General features: G+C 39.1%; 1 protein-coding gene across 3 annotated transcripts in view; it reads right to left on the reverse strand.

Moving 5' to 3' along the window:
- Positions 1 to 20,983, reverse strand: part of DPH6 (diphthamine biosynthesis 6) — a 277,224-nt gene that overhangs the window by 50,918 nt on the left and 205,323 nt on the right. For all 3 annotated transcript variants that reach the window (XM_070756244.1, XM_070756252.1, XM_070756261.1), the window contains one exon: positions 5,213 to 5,618. In XM_070756244.1, coding sequence (XP_070612345.1) covers positions 5,213 to 5,618 — 406 coding nt within the window. The remainder of the gene's footprint in view (positions 1 to 5,212; positions 5,619 to 20,983) is intronic.

Here is a 20,983-nt window from a genome sequence, read left to right on the forward strand (position 1 = left end):
TAATTTGGCACCAACGCCATAGACACATAAGCAGGGGTGGGCTACTGCCCGGACCGGGGGGGGGGGAATGCAGTGGGGTAGTAAAAATGGAGCTCCATCCCAAAACACCCAATTTGCACCCAAAGATATTGAAAGAAAACGCTGGGCATTCTGCATAAGCCTTGCCTACAGTGTGAAAGTAAAAATTTTGGTAGTCCTTCACTACACATAAGAGAAGGCAGAATTTCTACAAAAACCTTCTTTCATGTTCCCTTCCAAAAAACCAAATAAATTCTCTTTTCAAAAAGTTAAGGCGTATACAAGTTAGGGTATGGAAAGGAATTCCTTCATTTATTTGATTTGAAGAAAAAAAACATAAATAGCCAATAAATCCAACTCTCAGGGACAATTTGAACTGTGGCAACTGCATTTGCATCCACTGAAATTGCTGGTTTTCTCCAAGGACAGCCCCTATATACAGCCCTCTACAATACTGAAAGATTATCAAGGCATGCACCACTGTGACACTTTGCTGGAACCATCATAGATTGATAAATCAAGCAAAACTGGCAGAAGGCCTCTGTTATTTGTGTCTTTATTTTGTTTATTTCACAAGTTTCTAACCCCTGCAATAAAAAAATATTCTGGTGGCTGATACAGAATTATGTGGGCTTTAAGTGACAATGCTGGATATAGATATTCCTTCAATTTTTCTGCTTCTAAGATTGGGATATATAAAATTACTGGACCAAAGTTACTCTAAACACAAATTAAATCATGAGAATTCTTCTAAACCTCTTCAAAGGCTCTGAAGAAGAGAACAATTCAGTCTAAAACCTTATTCTATTTGTTTTTTAAAACAAAGTATTGTGCAACAAATAATGGCCTGTCAAGTTATATCTTAATTCCTTCTTTCATGCACTAGCTGTGTTCATTTCATGTCACAAGTTTATTCCATCCTGTTTTTATATTTTAAATCTATTAAGCAACGTCAACTTGAATTTCCCCTGAATAATGCTGCAGGTTAGATATAAAAATAGGACAGTACAATCTTTGAGGGGTAACATTTATGTCAGTTAATTAATATGGATAGTTGAGCTTTACATCTATCTCTTTTTCATGTTTGCACATTTGGGAGTTATCAGTGCCTGAGCTATACCCACAGAGTCATAACGCTCTATGGAGATTTGAAAGACAAGATACTGAAAATCTCAATTTTTTTTTTCTCCACAGAACCTGGGCACAGGGAGTTTCCTACAGCAATTCTGGTTTCCAGCACATATTCAAGAATAAATTAATAGGTTTTTGCTATATTATATTCTGCATTTCCCAAGCTTGCGGTCATAGAGTAACTTAGTTCCAAAGTTGCATTCTGTACAAAAGCATACTATTTCTGGTAATAGATATACATTGTATTCTGAAAGACCGAGAAATTTAAAGGATTCTGTCTACATCAGCCTGGGTGCCTTCCAATTATATTGATTTCAACTTCCAAAATGATCAGCAATGGCCAGACTGGCTGGGAAAACTAAGAATTTAAGTATACACGTCTGGAAGAAGTCCAAGTTGGAAAATGCTGCTTAACTTATACAAATTCTACTCATATGGTAGGCTGTTTGGCCCACTGGTAGTTATGATTACTTACAAATTAATGCATGTAACATAATGCTATTATTTGTATCTTTTTAAATTTTCTACACAAATCCATGAAAATTGGTTATGGTTCAATGAAATATCCCATTTGCAGACCTTAAACAATACATTAAAATTATTTACTTGTACTGACTTCTGGGAACTCAACATTATTCACTTATGCTATCTTCTCTTTATTGAAGACAATTGCATGGAATAAATGAAGTTTTCTGGAAACTACACTTTTTGGAATGAGGTCTAATTATTGCATAGGTAAAATGAATTATAAAATCTAAAGATATTACAGAGGCATCTCCATTATAAACCACAATTTAAAGTTATGAAAACCCTGTTTAAATACTATAAAACCAATAGTGGCAACATATTATTCCCTTTAAGCTCTGTCACCAGCAAATCATTTGAAAAACATTCAATACACATGATGCAATCATGCTACTCGAGGAGGTGGCCGGGCTGGCGGTAGGGTTCCCTAGACTTATTGTCTTGGGGGACCTTAACCTGCCATCACTTGGCGGGTCCTCTGGACTGGCACAGGAGTTCATGGCCACCATGGCAGCCATGGACCTGACCCAAGTAGTACAGGGTCCGACTCACAAGGGGGGCCACACACCCGACATGGTATTCCTCTCTGAGCAACTGAATAATGGTCTGAGATTAAGGGGCTTAGAAGTGTTACCTTTGTCATGGTCAGACCATTTTCTGCTGCGGCTTGACTTCCTGGCTCCAATCCTCCCTCGCAGGGAGGCGGAACCGATTAAGTTGTTCCGCCCCAGGCGCCTGATGGATCCAGAAGGCTTTCAGAAGGCACTTGGGGCTCTTCCAGATGCACTTGTCCACAGTTCGGCAGAGCCTCTGGCTGAGGCCTGGAACAAGGCTGCAGCAGAGGCCCTTGACCAAATTGCGCCGCTGCAACCTCTCCGCGGCACTAGACCCCGCAGAGCTCCATGGTTCAACGAGGAGCTCCGGGAGTTGAAACGCCAGAAGAGACGTCTAGAGAAGTGATGGAGGAAGAGTAAGTCCGAATCCAATCGAACACTTGTAAGAGCTCATATTATGACTTACAAAGTGGCGCTCAAGGCAGCAAGATGCGTGTATCATGCCACCTTGATTGCATCAGCGGAATCCCACCCGGCCGCTCTGTTTAGGGTAACCCGCTCCCTTCTTAACCAGGGGGGAGTTGGGGAGCCCTTGCAGAGTAGTGCTGAGGATTTTAACACGTTTTTCGCTGATAAAATTGCTCGGATTCGAGCGACCTCGACTCCAATTGTAAAACAGAGTCGACTGACAACGAGTCAGTCGAGGTGACTGGGGCTAAACATCTTTGTCCATCTGTCTGGGAGGAGTTTGACTTGGTGACACCTAAGGAAGTGGACAGGGCCATTGGAGCTGTGTGTTCTGCCACCTGTCTACTGGATCCATGTCCCTCTTGGTTGGTTTCGGCCAGTTGAGAGGTGACGCGGAGCTGGGTCCGGGAGATTGTCAACGCTTCCTTGGGGAGTGGGTCCCTTCCGGCCCCTTATAAGGAGGCACTTGTGCGCCCCCTCCTCAAGAAGCCTTCCCTGGACCCAGCTGTACTCAATAACTACCGTCCAGTCTCCAACCTTTCCTTTATGGGGAAGGTTGTCGAGAAGGTGGTGGCATTTCAGCTCCAGCGGTCCTTGGAAGAAGCTGATTATCTAGGTCCTCAACAGTCTGGATTCAGGCCTGGCTACAGCACGGAAACTGCTTTGGTCGCGTTGATGGATGATCTCTGGCGGGCCCAAGACAGGGGCTTGTCCTCTGTCCTGGTGCTTCTTGACCTCTCAGCGGCTTTCGATACCATTGACCATGATATCCTTCTGCACCGGCTGGAGGGGTTGGGAGTGGGAGGCACTGTTCTTCAGTGGTTCTCCTCATACCTCTCTGGTCGGTCGCAGTCGGTGTTAGTGGGGGGCTCAGAGGTCGACCTCTAGGTCTCTCCCTTGTGGGGTGCCTCAGGGGTCAGTCCTCTCCCCCCTACTATTTAATATCTACATGAAACCACTGGGTGAGATCATCCAAGGGCATGGGGTGAGGTATCATCAATATGCCGATGATACCCAGTTATACATCTCCACCCCATGTCCAGCCAACGAAGCAGTGGAAGTGATGTGCCAGTGCCTGGAGGATGTTGGGGCCTGGATGAGTGTCAACAAACTTAAGCTCAACCCAGACAAGACGGAGTGGCTGTGGGTCTTACCTCCCAAGGACAATTCCATCTGTCCGTCCATTACCCTAGGGGGAGAATCACTGGCACCCTCAGAGAAGGTTCGCAACTTGGGCGTCCTCCTCGACCCACAGCTCACATTAGAGAAACATCTTTCAGCTGTGGCGAGGGGGGCGTTTGCCCAGGTTTGCCTTGTGCACCAGTCGCGACCCTACTTGGACCGGGAGTCACTGCTCACAGTCACTCATGCTCTCATCACCTCGAATCTCGACTACTGTAATGCTCTCTACATGGGGCTACCTTTGAAAAATGTTCGGAAACTTCAGATCGTGCAGAATGCAGCTGCGAGAGCAATCATGGGCTTTCCCAAATATGCCCATGTTACACCAACACTCCGCAGTCTGCATTGGTTGCCGATCAGTTTCCGATCACAATTCAAAATGTTGGTTATGACCTATAAAGCCCTTCATGGCACCGGACCAGATTATCTCAGGGACCGCCTTCTGCTGCACGAATCCCAGCAACCAGTTAGGTCCCACAGAGTGGATCTTCTCCGGGTCCCGTCAACTAAAGAATGTCGCTTGGCGGGACCCAGGAGAAGAGCCTTCTCTGTGGCGGCCCTGGCCCTCTGGAACCAACTCCCCCCAAAGATTAGAATTGCCCCCACCCTCCTTGCCTTTCGTAAGCTGCTTAAAACCCACCTCTGCCGTCAGGCATGGGGGAATTGAGACCCTCTTCCCCCTAGGCCTTTACAATTCTATGCATGGTATGTATGTATGTATGTTTGGTTTTTTATATTAATGGGTTTTTAATTGTTTCTAACATCAGACTACTATTGTACACTGCTTTATTGTTGCTGTTAGCCGCCCCGAGTCTCCGGAGAGGGGCGGCATACAAATCCAATGAATAAATAAATAAATAAATATATACATGGGTTCCAATGAACAAGAATCTTGTTGCATAAAGATATAGTTCGTGGAAGATAATACAATATTATTGTACATGCAAAGTCTTTTCTCTAAGTCATACCTATCCAGAATATGCAGAAAATGTAAGGATGCTAACATTTTTTCAATAACAGATATTGAGAGAGCTCATATGATAACCTAGACAGGACTGTAGTCTTAATCTTTGAAACACTACATTTTAGCAACATCAAAAAAACCTCTGTTGTTAAATATGCTATTTGAAGAATTTGAAAAAAAAAACACCTTTTGACTTTCAAAATTCAGTTTAAATGGGATGTTTTGACCCTGGCACTGAATCCATTTCTGGAACTAAGAAAATCAAGTTCAACATTTCAGTTTAAATTCTTTATGGTTTGATGTTCTTTGAGAAATGACTGGGATTATTCAGAAATTCCTGAGTACTTAAAAATACATGTGATAGACTTACCTGTTTTCAGCACTTCCCTTCTGACAATATTTGTTCGGAAAAATGTTCTAAAACTTAATGGAGTTATGTCACTGTATTTTGACATCTTCTCTACAACTTGTTTAAACATTTCCACCATTTCATGCAGGATTACATCTAAATTGATTGTAGAAGCTGATGATGAAGTCAGAGTTAAAGATATGGTAACAGCAGTAGCACATGTTGGATAGGACTGCATAGCTTCACATCTAATTTGGCAGTTTTCCAACGATTTCATTTGTATAAGTTTTTGTCTCTGTTGTTGTTGGTCTATAACTGCAATGACATGCCACTCAATAGAAGCAGCTCTTGGAAGAAAAGGTACCACAGCCACCACTAGTTCTCCATGTATTGCAGGTGTGTCATTATTTGTATCTTCCTCTTTTGTCTGGAAATAAAGCAGACCACACCAAACATTAGAAAATATTGTTTAAAAGTGTATACACAGTATATGTATACAGTGTTCCCTTGATTTTTGCGGGGGTTGCGTTCCAAGACCGCCCGCAAAAGTTGAATTTCCGCGAAGTAGAGATGCGGAAGTAAATACACTATTTTTGGCTATGAACAGTATCAAAAGCTTTCCTTTAACACTTTAAACCCCTAAACTGCAATTTCTCATTCCCTTAGCAACCATTTAGATTATTACTCACCATGTTTATTTATTAAAGTTTATTAAAAAAATATTTATTAAAGGCGGATGAAAGTTTGGCGATGATGTATGATGTCACCGGGCAGGAAAAACCATGGTATAGGGAAAAAAACAGCAAAGTATTTTTTAATTAATATTTTTGAAAAACCGTGGCATAGCCGTTTCGCGAAGTTTGAACCCGCGAAAATCGAGGGACCACTGTATACACTATATACACATACATAAAGGGAAAAATTATAAAGATTTAACGCACAAGGACTGGCAAGCTATGCATTTCATAGTATAGGTCAAACAAACACATGCCACATAACGTTTTATTTTTACTCAAAAAAGAGGAAAAAACAAAAATGTATTTCATAAGAAGAAAATAATTCAGCATAATTTAGTATTTTTAGATACTAATTTAAGGTGGACTACATTAAAAAGCGATATATCTTTCTGTTACATTGATAGAGAGTTCACAAAAAGAAAGTTTATGATTGCAAATTAACAACAAATCAGAGGACCATTTTGTAAACTCAGATTGGATACAACCACTTGGCCTATACAAGAAATGGCCTCATGTTATTCGTTATAACAAAAGAACAAATAAAAAAATTCAGAAATGTAAAAAAAACCGTTATTCCTGCAGCAGACATAAATACAGCACTATATTATTAACCTTTGTAGGAAGCCAACCTTCATCCTAACTAAGGCTGCTTGTTTCTGAGCCCATGACTTTCTTTGAAAATATAGTGTTTCTAGAAAAAAGTGATTGCACTCCTCTGGGGACACTTATTATTGATCCAAGATCGTAAATCTGTGGTTGCAGAATAGAATTTATGCAAGTGGCTGGTGGTGTAACTTAGCCTCTTCCCAGAATAGCAGCACAGGGACAGGAAAACTATTTCCTGTTTCCTAAAACACCACAGCAGAAATTCTCTATCTTCCCAGGTTGTTGATTAGCCAGTTGTGGTGGGACTTTTCTTGTCCCAAAACCACTTTGCTTTCACTGGCTCTTAATCACAGCTTATTTCAGTTCTTTACCTCCCAAAGAGAGTGGTTTGCTGTCCATATAGTATGCTTTTTTGTTTTTCATTTCCTAACTGGGTGTAGAACTAATAAAGGAGAATATTTGCAACTTAGGGTTGAAATGACGGGTTCTTGATGGTCATTGAGATTGTTTGTTTTCTTGCAGACGTTTCATTACCCTAACTAGGTACCATCATCAGTGCTAGTTGCTGCTTGCTGTCATTTTATATTCTGTTGTCTTGCCTGTCTGTGTGGTTGGAGGCAGTCTTAGCGATTCTTTGTTTGGGCTGTTTACTGATGGCTCTTTAGCAGTTTATTGATTGGGTATTGCTTACTGGATTGATAGTCTTAAATTGACCTTGGAATTAATCTATGCTGATCTGAGCACTGATTTCTAGAACTGGTCTAGAATTCCCTTCAACTGCTCCCAGAGTAGTATTACCAAAGCAGCTCTCAGGTTGATTATTATTATTTTTGGGGTCATAGCTAGTGAACCTTCTTATCTCCCCCACTAGTTTCTTAAAAAAAAAAATCATGTTAGCTTTGTTTAATTAAGCTTTTAATTTACCGACTAATTTCTTATAAGTTGTGATTGGTTTTGAATTCAGTTTTGATTTTTACTTTGAATCAGTGGTGAAATCCAATTTTTTTACTACTAGTTCTGTGGGTGTGGCTTGGTGGATGTGGTGAGGCTTGGTGGGCACGGCAGGGGAAGGATACTGCAAAAACCCCATTCTCACCCTACTGCTGGGGGAAGGATATTGCAAAATCTCCATTCCCACCCCACTCGGGAACCAGCCAGAGGTGGTATTTGCTGGTTCTCTGAACTACTAAAAATGTTCGCTGCTGGTTCTCCAGAATCTGTCAGAATCTGCTGGATTTCACTCCTCCCTTGAATACTTTTCTATATACAAAGAGAAAAGAAGAGAAGGGGAAGAAATAAGTTGGCTCTTCTATGACATGTGGATCTTAATTCCCAGAATTCCTGAGCTAGCATGATTGGCTAGGAATTCTGGGAGTTGAAGTCCACAAGTCATAGAAGAGCTAACTTTGCCTATCCCTGGTCTAGACACAATTAATAATTGATGGTGGGTTCTCAACTCACACTGCATGTTAGTAAGTGTAAAAGATTTACTTTCTAAAACAACCACCTTGAACTTCTAGTTATTTGTAAGAGATTGCAGTTTATGAGTTAAAGATAAAAGCAGAAAATAAAAATGAATGGGATATGCCTACCTCTCTCTGTTTCTGCAAGCAATATTTTTGCTGAATCAACAAAGTAGCTAAAAAATTACAGTGCACATGATTCTCTGCATTTCAGAGCCAAATTCATGGCATATCAGCATTTTATTGATGACATAGTTTCGCTAGCATAGTTTCTCTAGCAAAATTGAACTCTTTTCTATATCTCTTAGAATATTTTCCCAAGAGGCATTCCAATAGATAAGAAAATTAGTTGAATTCATCCCAGTGAGATAAATTAAGTCGTGTCATGATAGATTTTACAACTCAAATTATTCTCATTATGCAATATAATGCAACACATATCTTCAAATGTGGATTTTCTTTAAAAACAAAAACCCACCAGAAATTTATTTGCACTAGCTGCTGTGTATCCCAATTTGTCCAGTGGGTTTATGAAGGTAAAATGTCTTCCAAACTGCAGAGACTTTATGCTTGCATTTAGTATCTGCATAGTCTATGCTCATAAAAATGGGAAATTACCTGGCTTCTCTTCGAATTTCCAATTCAAATTCAATAAGTTTCCAAAGTTTTGACCAATGAGCCTTTATTAGTGTCTACTTATGTTGGGCTCACTGTTAAGAGAAGAACTGGAGGAAAAGATACAGATAAGAGCTTGATTCTATCTCAGAGAGGCTGACCTAAGAAGACAAAAACAGAATCCCTGCCAGGATGAATTAATTCCCTTCTGTTGTTCTACTCTTAGATACAGAACTCTTTTGTCTTGCTGCCCAGGAATGGTCCAGTTTTTGTTTTTCAGGGGTTATAGTGTCAAGACAGGATTTAGCTAACTTGCTTTCTAATGGCTTTACAGTTATTGTCTAGAAGATCCAAATTTGTCTTCCAATAAATTCAAAGGTGGACTTGCTTTAAACGGCAATCAAAAAAACAATCCAGCTTTTATTAACTATGATTTATCAAGAGCAACACAGCTTCCTCCCCGGTGGCATGCTTCTCTTTCATCCTGTCAATGCCCGATAGAATACCTCTTTAGTCTATCATTTGCTTTCCAGCAGCTATAACTAAATAGCTGAGATTCTGTTATGGTGGCTATTTCTGTGCAGACTTCTACTTCTCTATCTTAGCTTCTCTATCTCAAAGACCCACCCTAAAACAACAAATAAGCCCATGGACAAAAAGCATGCATCCCTTGTTCCCTGCTTGTTCCGTTACCTGATTCCCTGGTTTCAGTATATGCAAATGTCTCAACTCCTGTCAAATGTTCTCTTTTTTCCCCAAATGACCATTATTGTCTACTCCTACAATGCATCTTTTGTCTTTTAACCTTGCAGAATTCTGCTTTAAACTATCCAACCAATACTTGTAGAGTACTTTGGCCACTTTATGATTTTATTTTTTGAAGACATCTGCCATTAGTGAGGTTCTTTGCTTTCACAAGTGTCCCTCTTCTACTGATCTGCAAATCAAGCCTGTATAATCTAATCGGCTATCATGGTTTCAAATCATTTTTTTTATGTTCAATGGCTATGTCAGGAAACAGTCTTTAAAAGCAGCTAGTGATACCCATGAAACAATCTCTATATATCAGTAATTCATCAGCTTTGCTCAAGTTCTTACATCCTGATCAGGTGGGGGTTCCAACTTACATCCGCTACCGGTGCTGTTATGCGGACAGCTCTGGGTGACTGGTGGTTGTGTGTCGGGGCAAGGTTTGGCTTCTGCGTATGAGCAGGAAGCAAATCTCACGAGAAGACGTGTGGGTGCATGAGATTTCGGTGATTATTTTGCCTCTGCGCATGTGCGAAACCAAAAATTTGCTGAAAATCACAAAAATATCTTTCTTGCATGGGTCCTTTCACAAGATTTTGCTTCCTGAACATGTGTAGAAACCAAATCTCGCTCCAATGTGCGCGTCGGTCACCCGGAGCGGCATGTGCAGCTCCATTTCTTCTGCCAGTGTGCCAGTCTCCCCCATGCAGGTAGAAACCCAATACTGATCCTGATCACACTCCTTTTTCTTAACATCCCAATAAGTGAACTACATCTTGGATTGATATAAAGTATGTCTCACAAAAGTATTTAAAGGTATTTCTAGCTTATAAAAATGACCATAGCTACACAGCTATACTTATCTTTGTTACCAGTTCGGGAACGGGAGTGTGTGGGTGCATGCACACAGCGTTTCTGCACATGTGCAGAGTGTTTTTGATAATGTCTGGGTGGGTGGGTAGGAGCCTCCCGTCGCTGCTGCTACCGGTTCACCTGAACTAAGGTGACCAGGAGCAACTCACTACTATTCCATTCACTAAAAAGTTATATGTTACAGAACTGGGCCATGTTCCAACAAACTTTCTTATGTAAAGATAGTGATATGTTTTGATGTCCACTCACTCAGTTCCCAGCTAGATTTCATTCTACTAATATTAACATGCTAATTACCAATTCTTTGGACAAATACTCCATGACTTACTCAAGATAGATCTACATCAGTGGTTCTCAACCTGGGGGTAGGGACCCCTTTGGGTTGAACAACTGTTTTACAGGGGTCGCCAAAGAGCATGGGAAAACACAAATTCCCCACGGTGTTAGGAACTAAAACTTCAATTCTGGCACTTTAGAACACATTTTTACAATCCAACCAACCAGGCCTTTACAGTGGGGGTGTCCCTCATCTTAAATCTTGGTTGGGAGAATTGGTGCTAGACTTATGGTTGGGGGTCACGACAACATGAGGAACTCTATTAAGGGATCGCTGCATGAGAAAGGTTGAGAACTACTGATCTAGGTGATGATCTGCATACTTGCTAATAGATAATCTCCTTCCTGAATGGCCCTCAGTTTCACTCCTAGAAATCTAAGTATTTGTACTTCAGTTGAAACAGCAAAGTTTCTAGCAAAGACTCAATGTTATCAGAATTCATAAAAATAAATGTTTGGTGGGAATCCACATTACCACTTCTTTTCACCCTTGTAAATAATTTTTTGCATTTCCAGAAACATTAGCTTAGTTGTATCATTGTCCCAATATATAAAAAGCTACAAGAGTAACCATGCTAATTATCAACAATTATTTATAGCTAATAAGCAAACTATGTGCTGTTGTTTTGCTATAAATTATTGGAATTGATGCTATCAGAAATTCATTTTAAAAAACCAATATCTCTTAAAGCAATCTCGGACACAATTTCAGCTGAATTACATGCCATCAAGGTTTTCAACAATGTCCCCTCTGACATAAATGGGGACATTAAAAAATAATAACAATGTATTAATTCCATGAGTAATTTAGGGGAGGTGTCTCTGTAATTATTTCATGGATGGTAATTACTATTAAAATACTTATCAGCATCAATGCCTGCTGCATTTCATTTCTCTCAACTTAATAGTTAATTCCCAGTTCATTGTACGCTTGCAATTCATAATTAATGTGCTATAAATCTAATGATATAGACATTAACATAATTTGACCTAATATAAAATCATTACATTAGATTGCCCAGAGGAGATATTACAAAATGTAGACTGGCCTAATATAGAACCATTGAAGAAAAGATGATTTAAAAACAAAACAAAACACCACATTAAACTAAAAAGATAAAAACTTCCAGGGAATAAATGGGGAGTCGAGGATAGCTCTGCTAAAAGAATAGGTAGTTCAACTTATGACCACAATTGAGCCCAACATTTTGATTGTTAAGTGAGATATTTGTTAAGTGAGTTTTGCACCATTTTTACAGCCTTTCTCACCACGGTTGCTAAGTGAATCACTGCAGTTGATAAATTAGTAACATGGTTCTTAAGTGAATCTAGCTCCCCATTGATTTTGCTTGTCAAAAGTTTGCAAAAGGGGATCATGTGACCTTGGGACACGGCAATGGTCATAAGTGTGAACCACTTCCCAAGCATCTGAATTCTGATCATGGGGCTGCTACAAAGGTTGTAAGCAGTAAAGGGCTGCAAAAATTTTTACTACCACACTGGCTGTGGCTTATTTTGTGGGTGTGGCTTGCCAGCAATGTGACCAGGTGGGAGTGGTTTGATGATCATGTGACCAGGGTGGCTTAAAGGTCATGTGACTGGCTTAAAGGTGGCCAACCTGACGTCACTCACATCAAGGGTTTGTGTTAGGATTAGGGCACCTGGCCTCTCCTCACCTCAAAGAGATACAATTTCCCTTACTATTACTGAACATCAAAAAGATACTATTTAATTCTATGTATATATGTCATATGTGTACATACATATTACACACAGGCACACAAAATATACATCATCTATTATATAAAGTGTATGTACACACATGCATGCACAGCTCTTCTAAAATTATACACATTCAACCTCATTTACTGTGATAGGAAAAACATACCCAAAGCCCAGAAGGAAAAAAAAGAAAAAAAATTCAATTTTTTTCTACCGGTTCTGCGTACATGACCATACCCGTAGGAGCCCATCACTGGATGTAAATGTGAAAAATGGTCATAAGTCACTTTTTCCAATGCCATTTGAACAGTCACTAAAGCAACTGTTATAAGTCATTCCTACCCAGACAAGAAGAGGACACGAGATTGCCCACAAGTGCTCCAGTCCAAACAGTTCCTCTTGTTCTTCATGGGAACTGAAGGACTGGATTCCACATATATATGGCAGATTTCAACAAGGCTGCGAGACAATGGTACCTAGAAGGATTACAGCTATATTACAGCCCTAAATGGCATTGGACCAGAATACCTCCGGAACTGCCTGCTACCGCACGAATCCCAGCGGCCAATAAGGTCCCACAGAGTTGGCCTTCTCCGGGTCCCGTCGACTAAACAATGTCGTCTGGCGGGCCCCAGGGGAAGAGCCTTCTCTGTGGCGGCCCCGGCCCTCTGGAATCAACTCCCCCCGGAGATTAGAATTGCTCCCACCTTCCTTGTCGTCCGTAAACTACTTAAGACCCACCTATACCGCCAGGCATGGGGGATTTGAGACACCTTTCCCCCAGGCTTATTATAATTTATGTTTGGTATGTATGTGCTGTTTGGTTTTTAATTATGATAGGGTTTTTAGTTTTTTTTAAATATTAGATTTGTGCCTGTGTAATACTGTTTTTATCGTGTTGTGAGCCGCCCCGAGTCTTCGGAGAGGGGTGGCATACAAATCTAATAAATAATAATAATAATAATAATAATAATAATAATAATAATAATAATAATAATAATAATAATTATTATTATTATTATTATTATTATTATAGAAGATGAGGGAAACCATTTTTGGTCATCAGCACCTTTATGGATCTTGGGGTCACATACTTTCTTTTCTAATAGTTTTTAAAAATTTGCTTGTTAACTGCTTTTCATCTATTAGAAACCTTTGAATAGACATGCTTTACAGCAGGGCTCTGCAACCTTGGCAACTTTATAACTTGTGGACTTCAACTCCCATAATTCCTCAGCCAGCATGGGAGTTGAAGTCCGCAAGTCGTAAAGTTGCCAAGGTTGCAGACCCGTATTATAGCACCAGAGGAGTTTCTTTCAATCCTTAGTAAAATACGTTTTAAATATTTTAAGGACTTAATTTTTTTCCCAATGAACAGGAAAATAATGATCACCGTATTTTTCAGACTATAAGGTTCACCAAAGCATAAGATGCACCTTAGTTTTTGGGGAGGAAAATAAGAAAAAAAAAATCTGCGTATCATCATCCATCTGGTTAGCGCCCTTAGCAAACAGCTTGGAACGTGTATATTAGCTTTGCAAAGCTCCGTTTGAAAGGTTGTTTTCAGCCTTGCAAAGTTCCATTTGAGAGATTGTTTCCAGTCTTGGAAAGCTGTTTCAGAGGCTGCTTTTTCAGCTTTGCAAAGCTCCATTTGAGAGGTTGTTTCTTCAGCTTTGAAAGTTCCATCTGAGAGGCTGGTATCAGTTTTGCAAAGCTCCATTTGAGACATTGTTTTCAGCCATGCAAAGCTCCATTTGAGAGGCTGCTTTTTCAGCTTTGCAAAGCACCATTTGAGAGGCTGTTTCAGTCTTCTGATACAGTGGGCAGGACTACATTCACTGTATAAGATGCACCCAGATTTTCACACTCTTTTAGGAGGGAAAAAGGTGTGTCTTATACACTGAAAAATATGGTAGAACTTTAATTTTGAAAATTACAAATGGACTATGGATCCAGATAGATTTGAAATAAGGTATTAGAATTAATTATAGGAACCCTTACTGTGGGAAATTGCTTTTATTTTGAATTTCCTTTAAAATACATGATAGAATGGAACTTTGAAGGTTGGAGACTAGAGGTTGCCAAAATGAAGTTTACAATGAAAAAAAGAACTTAATTTGATTTATTAATACAGAACGAAGCAAAATATTTTAACATTTGATGATATATTTCGAACAATGGACCTGCAAGCTCATTTTAAGAAAGTCTGCTACTAGAAATACATGTAGTCCTTGACTTATGACCACAATTGAGCCCAAAATTTTGGTTAATCAAGACAAATGTTAAGTGAAGTTTGTCCCATTTTACAATCTTTCTTCCCACAGTTGTTAAGTGAATCACTGCAGCTGTTAAATTTGTAACAGGGATGTACAGCAAATGCTTACCAAAAAGTCAGAAAAGATGATTACATCATCCTGGGACACTGCAAATATCATAAATATGAGTCAGTTACCAAGCATCTGAATTTTGATCCTATGATAATGAGGATGCTGCAATAATTGTGTGAAAAACTGTCATAAGTTACTTTTTTCAGTGCCATTGTAACTTTAAATGGCCACTAAATAAACTGTTGTAAGTCAAGGACTCCCTGTAGAATGAGTTTGTTATTGAAGAGGAACAAGTTTTACTTGATAAGACCAAGACTAAAAATGAATTTAAAAATATAAAAATTATATTGAAAAATATGCTACATTGGATAATAAACCTGCTGATATCTTAATCATTAAAATTTTATTTATTTATTTATTTATTTGTTTGTTTGTTTATTTATTTATTAGATTTGTATATTGCTCCTCTCCGCAGACTCGGGGCGGCTCACAACAATAATAAAACAATGTACAGAGAACAAATGTAATATTTAAAAATATCTAAAAACCCATTATTTAAAAGAACATGCAACACAAGCATATCATACATAAAACTATATAGGCCTGGGGGAGATGTCTCAATTTCCCCATGCCTGACGGCAGAGGTGGGTTTTAAGGAGTTTGCGAAAGACAAGGAGGGTGGGGAAATCCTAATCTCCGGGGGGAGCTGGTTCCAGAGGGTCGGGGCCACCACAGAGAAGGCTCTTCCCCTGGGTCCCGCCAGATGACATTATTTAGTCGATGGGACCTGGAGAAGGCCAACTCCATGGGACCTAACTGGTTGCTGGGATTCGTGTGGCAGAAGGCGATCCAATGCCATGACGGGCTTTATAGGTCATAACCAACACTTTGAATTGTGACCGGAAACTGATCAGGAACCAATGGAGACTGCGGAGTGTTGGAGTAACATGGGCATACCTAGGGAAGCTCATGATTGCTCTCGCAGCTGCATTTTGCACGATCTGAAGTTTCCGAACACTCTTCAAAGGTAGCCCCATGTAGAGAGCGTTACAGTAGTCGAGCCTCGCGGTGATGAGGGCATTAGTGACTGTGAGCAGTGACTCCTGATCCAAGTAGGGCCGCAACTGGTGCACCAGGCGAACCTGGGCAAACGCCCCCCTCGCCACAGCTGAAAGATGTTTCTCTAATGTGAGCTGTGGATCAAGGAGGACGCCCAAGTTGCAGACCCTCTCCGAGGGGGTCAATAATCCCCCCCCATGGTGATGGACGGACAGATGGAATTGTCCTTGGGAGGCAAAACCCACAGCCACTCCGTCTTATCGGGGTTGAGCTTCACCCATCCAGACCCTAACAGCCTCCAGGCAATGGCACATCACTTCCACAAAATAACAAACCAAAAAAGTGATCTGGAAAACTTTCCTATATTAGATCTGAAAAGAGGCTAGTTAATATTCTAAAGAACTTTGTGAGAAGGGAGAAAGAAAAAGGTTCTAGGACATTATCCAATGGTTGCTCCCACTCCCATACTATACAAACATAACCTGAGCTATGAGTATCTATAGCAGAGGAGGTGGAACAGCTCCCACCAACACCCACATCTTGTGAATGTCACTGTGTGCCTTCCAATCCCATGATTGTCCCTTCCCCTAATTAGGATTCTTTTTGCACGGATTCCCTTCCTACACTCTGATTGTGTTCCACAGCTAATGGACATTTTAATGTATGGCATCTGACTGGAGCCAGATCTTCATTTCTCCCTCTTTTTTAAATGAAGAGTTTATTTGTAAACATAGAAACATAGAAGACTGACAGCAGAAAAAGACCTCATGGTCTATCTAGTCTGCCCTTGTACTATTTCTCTACGTGTACATTTTCTAAACCAGGATGAGCCATCAGTGGATTGGTTGAATAGATGGCTGGCAATTTTGGACATTTCCCCCCACATGTTAATTTGTACAATTGATCTTTTCAAAGGAATTAGAGATCCAGATTTTTAAAATGGGAATATAGTAAATGCAGTATTGCAAGCCAACTCTGCCCACTGCCAGGAGTTTGATCTTGACTGCTTCAAATTTGATTCAGCCTTCCCATTCTTCCAAGGTTGGTAAAATGGGGACCTAGTCTGTTGGGGGCAATAAGCTATCTCTGTAAAATGTTTACAAAAAAATAATTACAAGTTAAAATAGTAATTTTATCTGAAGTCGATAAGGCCATAACATTCGCTCTACCTTCAATTCACAGGCTAAATTTTCAGCCACTCTGTCGTGACTTCAAGAGGAAGGAATAATGACAGGTTACAGGCACTTTATTTCAAAATTCGCTCACAAAATTATTGACAATCATTTTCAGCCTCACACACAAAAAAAGTCTCTGGTGCTTGACCCTTGTGAGTTGTTTACATGAAAAAATGCACTTACATCTGTATTAACAATAGTTAAGTCTAATTCCCCATCAAAACTTACCGCAATTTTTTAGCAGGCTTGTGCTTGATATCAGAACAAAAATAGGGATAATTTGCTTCAAATTGCAGTCATTTCAGTCATAATAAAATCTCACTGAGTACTGTTTGCTTTCAGCATTCTCATTAGGCAAGCTGGGGCTATTATTAAGGTACAACCACATAACTGTTATATTAGCACTTAAAGTATAGCATAGTAGCCCCCTCCAGGAGATGAATTCTAACCTTGTCAATATAATTCTACTTCCAATGCTATAGAACAGTTTGAAAAGCTGAATACTGAAGCTTTATGTTAGGGGGGAAAAAGTCGTGCTCGTTCAGGCTTAAAGGCCACTTGGTTGGCCCAAGGTGCTGAGGTAAGGTTGGAAAAAAGCTGCCTCAGATCAAGTCAAGCATTGAGACCAAACTTCCTATTTTCTTGTACTTGTCTTAGGTTGTTAAATCAATTACTCTGTATTTCTGCCTGCCTTCAGCCCCCATTTAGAATAAGAGAAAGAATAAAAGGCCAAGACAAAATTACAATTTCAAAGTTAACAAATGATCATCATTCCAAGTGAAAGACTATGTACCATGTAGCCATATATTCACATAACTTCACATTTTAGAGGCTTCAACCTTTAAAAGATGTGTTTTTATGATGGAGCTTCCAAGATTCCCCTTCCTCCCCCTCTCTAATATTTTGAAACTTGGTTAAAATATTTTTTTAAAAAAATAGAGATAAAAAGCCTGCTTTGTAGGAAACAGAAATGCTTGACAATTTTGAAAAGAACATTGATGATTATTTACTTTTCTTTAAAATGGAATACGTTTTCTTCAACAAATAAAGGATTCAAGCCATTGCCTACAAGGATATTATATAGAAAATATTGAGTTAATGTTATTAATATTACCATTATGAGTACTAGTCCTACTTGATGCACCTGAGGATATGATTAAAAGACTAGGGACCCCTATCAGGAGATCTAAGATCTCCCTGGTGAGTACCTTTGAATTAGAATCTTCTCCTTTTATTCCTGTTCAAAATGTACCTGATGTTACTGCTTATGAGTTGGTTTCCTTGGGCTGGTATCCTTCAGATGTACTGAACTACAAGCTCCATGAATGCAGCCACAGCTTTAATAGAGAATACTTAAAAGGCAGAAAAGTTTATTTTATTTGTTTTAAATTTTACTTTGTAAGTGCTTATACTGTAGATATAATGCTATTTATATACATGAAAAGGGCACTAATAAGAGGGAAACATTAGGACAGGAACGGTAGGCATGCTGGTGCACTTATGCACGTCCCCTATCTATCTATCTATCTATCTATCTATCTATCTATCTATCTATCTATCTATCCATCTATCACCTACCTACCTACCTACCTACCTACCTGCCTACCTACCCAGGCATGTTTAAATTCAGTTACTGTGGATTTACCAACCACGTCTGCTGGAAGTTTGTTCCAAGGATCTACTACTCTTTCAGTGAAATAATATTTTCTCACGTTGCTTTTGATCTTTCCCCCACCTAAAGCAATGTGAGAAAATATTATTTCACTGAAAGAGTAGTAGATCCTTGGAACAAACTTCCAGCAGACATGGTTGGTAAATCCACATAGGTAGATCTATCTATCTATCTATCTATCTATCTATCTATCTATCTATCTATCTATCTATCTATCTATCTATCTATCTATCTATCTATCCATCCATCCATCCATCCATCCATCCATCCATCCATCCATCCATTATCTATCACCTATCTATTTATCTATCTATCTATCTATCTATCTATCTATCTATCTATCTATCTATCTATCTATCTATCTATTATTTCTTTATTGGATTTGTATGCCACTCTTCTCCGAGGACTCGGGGCGCTCACAACATATCAGAACAACATAACAATATATCTAAAAATCCAATTAATATGGCTAAAAAGACTTATTGACCTCTTAGGAATCGAGTGAGGTCAACGAAGGATAGTCTAAGAGTAAAGTTTTGCGGGTTTGGTGATGAAACTTACAGAGTCAGGTGGTGAGTTCCAGACATTAACTACTCAATTGCTGAAGTCATATTTTCTACAGTCAAATGTGGAGCGATTTACTTTGAGTTTATTTATTTATTTATTTATTATTTGGATTTGTATGCCGCCCCTCTCCGAAGACGGAGTTTGTATCTGTTGTGTTCTCGTGCATTGTTGTGGTTGAAGCTGTTGTGGTTGAAGCTGAAGTAGTCATTGACAGAAAGGACATTGTAGGAGATGATTTTATGAGCTATGCTTAGGTCGTGCCGAAAGTGACCTAGTTCTAAGCCTAGGATTTCAAGTCTGGTTGTGTAAGATATTCTGTTGTGAGTAGAGGAGTGGAGGGCTCTTCTCATAAAGTATCTCTGGACACTTTTTAATGTATTTAGCTCCAAAATTCTGTGTGGGTTCCAGACAGATGAGCTGTATTCAAGGGTTGGTCTGGCGAAACTTTTGTATGCTCTGGTTAGTAGTGTGATATTATCAAAGAAGAAGCTATATAAGATTACGTTAACAACTCTTGAAGCCTTTTTGTTGATGTTGTTACAGTGGGCTTTGTCACTTAGGTAATTTGATATGAGTATTCCAAGGTCTTTTACAGAGGGAGGGTTGTCTGCAAGGTCAAATTTATCATATCACTCTGAATTCTATTATCAACTGATTCTTTTGAACCTATAGTGAAATCTCATTTTTATAGGTTCCCCTGATTTTCTAGTCTAATTTTTTCCAATTACTTAGCCTTCCTACAGACATGAATCTAAGTTAGAGTCGTCTGAAGTGCCAAGAAATTCTAGCATTTTTCTTTAAAAAAAAATCCTTTATTTGCTTCAATTACTCAGTTGGTGCAGGAAAGTTGTTCCCATGACAAACTCTACTTTCAGCTAACCATTATCTCCTGCCTCCTACTTTTTCTTTCCCATCAACTGTTTTTTTTCCTGTACATAATGGCAATATCATCTGTCCTTTGAAGTTCCGTAACAAATATTTAGAGGAAAATGTTTAATTATTTAACAACAACAATAAAAGAGCCAAAATTGCATCCCTAGCTAAAACTATTATTTCAAGAAAAAATTCAAAATATAATAATTAGACATGGAACTGTTTAAAAAAGGAAACAACTGAACATTAACAAGTTGAATTAAAGGATGGTTCATGTGCAATAACTGCCCTTTAGGATCTCTTCCAATGTCTATGGAGATTCTCAATTATCCAGATCATGGTTGTCCTAAAAGTGCTTTTCAAAAGGCAATTGGACTTTGTATTCTTCCTTGAAAACATTCTGCTTCTCATCCAAGAAATTTCTTCAGTTTTCCTTTTGACAAGCACTTTGGGAGATCCATTGCAATATGTTCAATCACTGGTATGCTTTTTTAACTGAAAAGATCAGCATAAAGATGGCATAAAAGAGCCATTTTTTCTATTTTATTTATCTTACAATATTCTGACCAGCTGCTTAAATTTGCAGTTGGAATTTGATATAAAAATAGAACTTCTGTTCTCTATTGTTCATATCGATAACATAACATCTAATTTTAAAAGCTACAAACTTTCAGAATTGCTTTACTGTAAATGCAAAATGTATTGCAGTAGGTAACAATAAAACAATAAAAACTCTCCGAGTCTGCGGAGAGGGGCGGCATATAAATCCAATAAATAAATAAATAAAATTAATAAAAACAATCACATGGTAATATTTTATGGACTCAGACCAAAAGTTTGGTAGATGCTACTATCAGACAGATTCATCCAGTGGAGATACTCCAAAGATTTAAATTACCTACCTATATAACTCTAAGGATGCTCAGTTCTCTTTTGTGAAAGACTGACTTTTTCTTCAGTTTTCCTAATGGAATTTCCACGTAATAAATAACAACGTTTTTGTTGGTAGGTTACTTT

Source organism: Erythrolamprus reginae, chromosome 1, assembly GCF_031021105.1.
Source record: "Erythrolamprus reginae isolate rEryReg1 chromosome 1, rEryReg1.hap1, whole genome shotgun sequence".
Lineage (NCBI taxonomy): Eukaryota > Metazoa > Chordata > Lepidosauria > Squamata > Dipsadidae > Erythrolamprus > Erythrolamprus reginae.